The sequence below is a fragment of the Arachis hypogaea genome, chromosome 12 (genome assembly GCF_003086295.3).
Source record: "Arachis hypogaea cultivar Tifrunner chromosome 12, arahy.Tifrunner.gnm2.J5K5, whole genome shotgun sequence".
In the NCBI taxonomy this organism is placed as follows: domain Eukaryota; kingdom Viridiplantae; phylum Streptophyta; class Magnoliopsida; order Fabales; family Fabaceae; genus Arachis; species Arachis hypogaea.
The window spans coordinates 111,181,059-111,183,563 of record NC_092047.1 but is presented as its reverse complement, the minus strand read 5'-3'; the positions used below and the strand labels follow the sequence as shown (position 1 = coordinate 111,183,563).

At 32.0% G+C, this 2,505-nt stretch overlaps 1 protein-coding gene across 1 annotated transcript; it reads left to right on the top strand.

Annotated features, from left to right (window-relative positions):
- The first annotated feature begins 258 nt into the window (after window positions 1–258).
- On the top strand, window positions 259–1,690 carry LOC112729422 (uncharacterized). Its single transcript, XM_025779631.3, has 2 exons — window positions 259–414; window positions 740–1,690. The coding sequence occupies exons 1-2, from the start codon at window positions 358–360 to the stop codon at window positions 1,346–1,348; spliced, it is 666 nt and encodes a 221-aa protein (XP_025635416.1). The 5' UTR covers window positions 259–357; the 3' UTR covers window positions 1,349–1,690.
- Window positions 1,691–2,505: the final 815 nt, after the last annotated feature.

Here is a 2,505-nt window from a genome sequence, read left to right as displayed (position 1 = left end):
GGGACAAAATATACCAAATAATTAAATATTCATATGTAATTATGTACTATATAATTATTTAGTTCCTAGCGGGACTTTCAACATAATTTGTGCCATTTTGGACGGTAAGATTCAGAGAATCTAACACTTGCAGCCTCCCTCAGTTGCTTCCAATCTCAAAAATCTAATTTTAATTTAAGATAACGTGGAGCCAAACATAAGCTATGGTTTTCTTCAACACATTTATTTGTGTGTGTATATATATAATGCTAATGGCTCAACAACTTGAACCAGTTGTTTAATTTTCTCATCAAAGATATACAGTTTCAAATCTCAAACCAAATCTGTGATTTCACTGAAAACATATCAACAAGCATAATGTCTGGCTGGTCTGCTGAAAATGCCAAGAGAGCTTATCTTCAAGCACTCAAAATGGTAAGCAAAAGAACATTTATATTACACTAATCATATTTCAAAATTTCATTACGTGGGTTATTAGTGTAAGAAGTCTTGTATATGAATTTATGCCTGTATGTTTTTTTTTAAGATAAAGTATTTTATTTTTGGTTATCTAAAAAATCAGCGATGTCGAGTCAAAAACTCCTATTTTAATATTAACTATATTAAGTTGTCGTAATACTTTTTGTTATCAGAATAGCACAGCCATAAACATGACATTCTAATAGTGAAGGTATTACAATTAGCCTTTTAAGTTAATCATTGGATTAAGTCTTATATATATATTTGTTTCATTGTGTAGGCCAAAAGGGGCAAAGAACCTGATGTATCTGAGTTCATATCTGCATTGGCAGCAGGGAAGAATGCAACATTCATGGTGACAGTTTGCGGCGGCACGGCCAGCTCCACCACGCTAGCACTGGCTGCGGCCGCCCATCAAACAGGCGGCCGAGTGGTGTGCATTTGTCCCGGCTCGAATGAGCAACAGGGATCAAGAAAAGCTCTAGGAGTTTATGGAGACTCTGTTGAGTTTGTTGTGGGAGATGCAAGAACTCTTTTGTTAGGTGAATACAAAGGCTCTGATTTTGTGCTTATAGATTGTGACATCACAAATGCAAGAGAGGCTTTTATGGCTGCATTCAAAGGGGCAAAGAAAGATGGTGCAATTGTTGTTGGATTCAATGTGAGGCATAGGGTCTCAAAATGGAGACAAATGAAGGCTTCTTTTTTGCCTATTGGAGAAGGGTTACTTGTTACAAAAGTGGATTCAAATAGTATAGTTAAGAGTCATGATGAGAAGGTTGAACAAAGAAGGAAGAGTCATTGGATTGTTCAAGTTGATAAGTGCACTGGGGAGGAACATATTTTTAGGGTTACCTCTCCTAACAGAAAATTACAGATTGAAGTTTGAGGATTTAATCTTAACACATAATGCAAAGATGCTAAATGAGTAGAGATAGAGTGAAAATCTGTCCACATATTTTCTCATCTTTGTATTTGTATTTTTTTCTTAAATAAGTTTGTGTCTTTTAATATTTATGTATTAGGTGTGTAATCTTGTATTTGAGGAGTATTTATGATTAGTTGATTTAGAATTGTAAAGTAGAAAAAGAGCTTCTTGCTCTTAAATTGTATGTTATTTGGCTTGTTAATTTTTATGTCACAGGCCAAAGAAGTCATGAATAATGTTACAAAAGAAAAAAAAATTCAAGTGTTTATTATATAAATAAATCAGCCATTAGAAATTGTGATATATTTTTCTGTGTTTTATAAAAAAAATTAAATGAAGTTTTCTTAGCTCTATCTAATTTTTTCTCCTTACTTTTGTCAATTACTATTGTACCCTTTAATTCAATTTTCATTAACCTCTGGTTTGCAGGATTTTCAGGAGCAGCTTTATTTTTATCTTTTAACTTTAGAATCTCATCATAATGTTATTGCTAATGTTGCTTCCTGGAAGTTGCTTAAATATTATTAATTAATCCCTATTTGGAAGTATATTAAAAAACCCAATGTTTTCAACTTGTATAAAGAATCATGCTACACCTAAGTTTATTAATTGAAGATGGCGACGCTTAATCCATCAAGTCAAAACTATAAGGTATACTCTGCAGAACTCTGATCAATAGAATCTTATTGTTGAATAATTTTAATGTACTTCTTCTGAACTAATAAATCCACTCTTTTAGCAATGATTATATTAGTAATTGCTTTGTCCTCTAACAGATTTCGAGGACAAATGATTTTTCTTTTTGGGGCCCCGGGGGGGGGGGGGTCGATGGGAATCAATTAAAAAAAATGATAATGTTCTATACTAATGTAGGACAAAATAAGGGTTGCATAGTTTTACTATTTTTGTTTTATGTTATAATGTCAGAGAAATTATATTTGTATTATTCTTTAGTATATCACTCGTGTAAGCTTTTTCTATTATATATAAGTTTTTTCTTTTTTACTTTTTATCCATCATTTTAATACCAAAAATAAAAAGTATACACATAGATAAGATATACACAAATCTTGATGCATATAAATTTTTCGTCCAAATGTTCCTCCTCAAGGTGATTT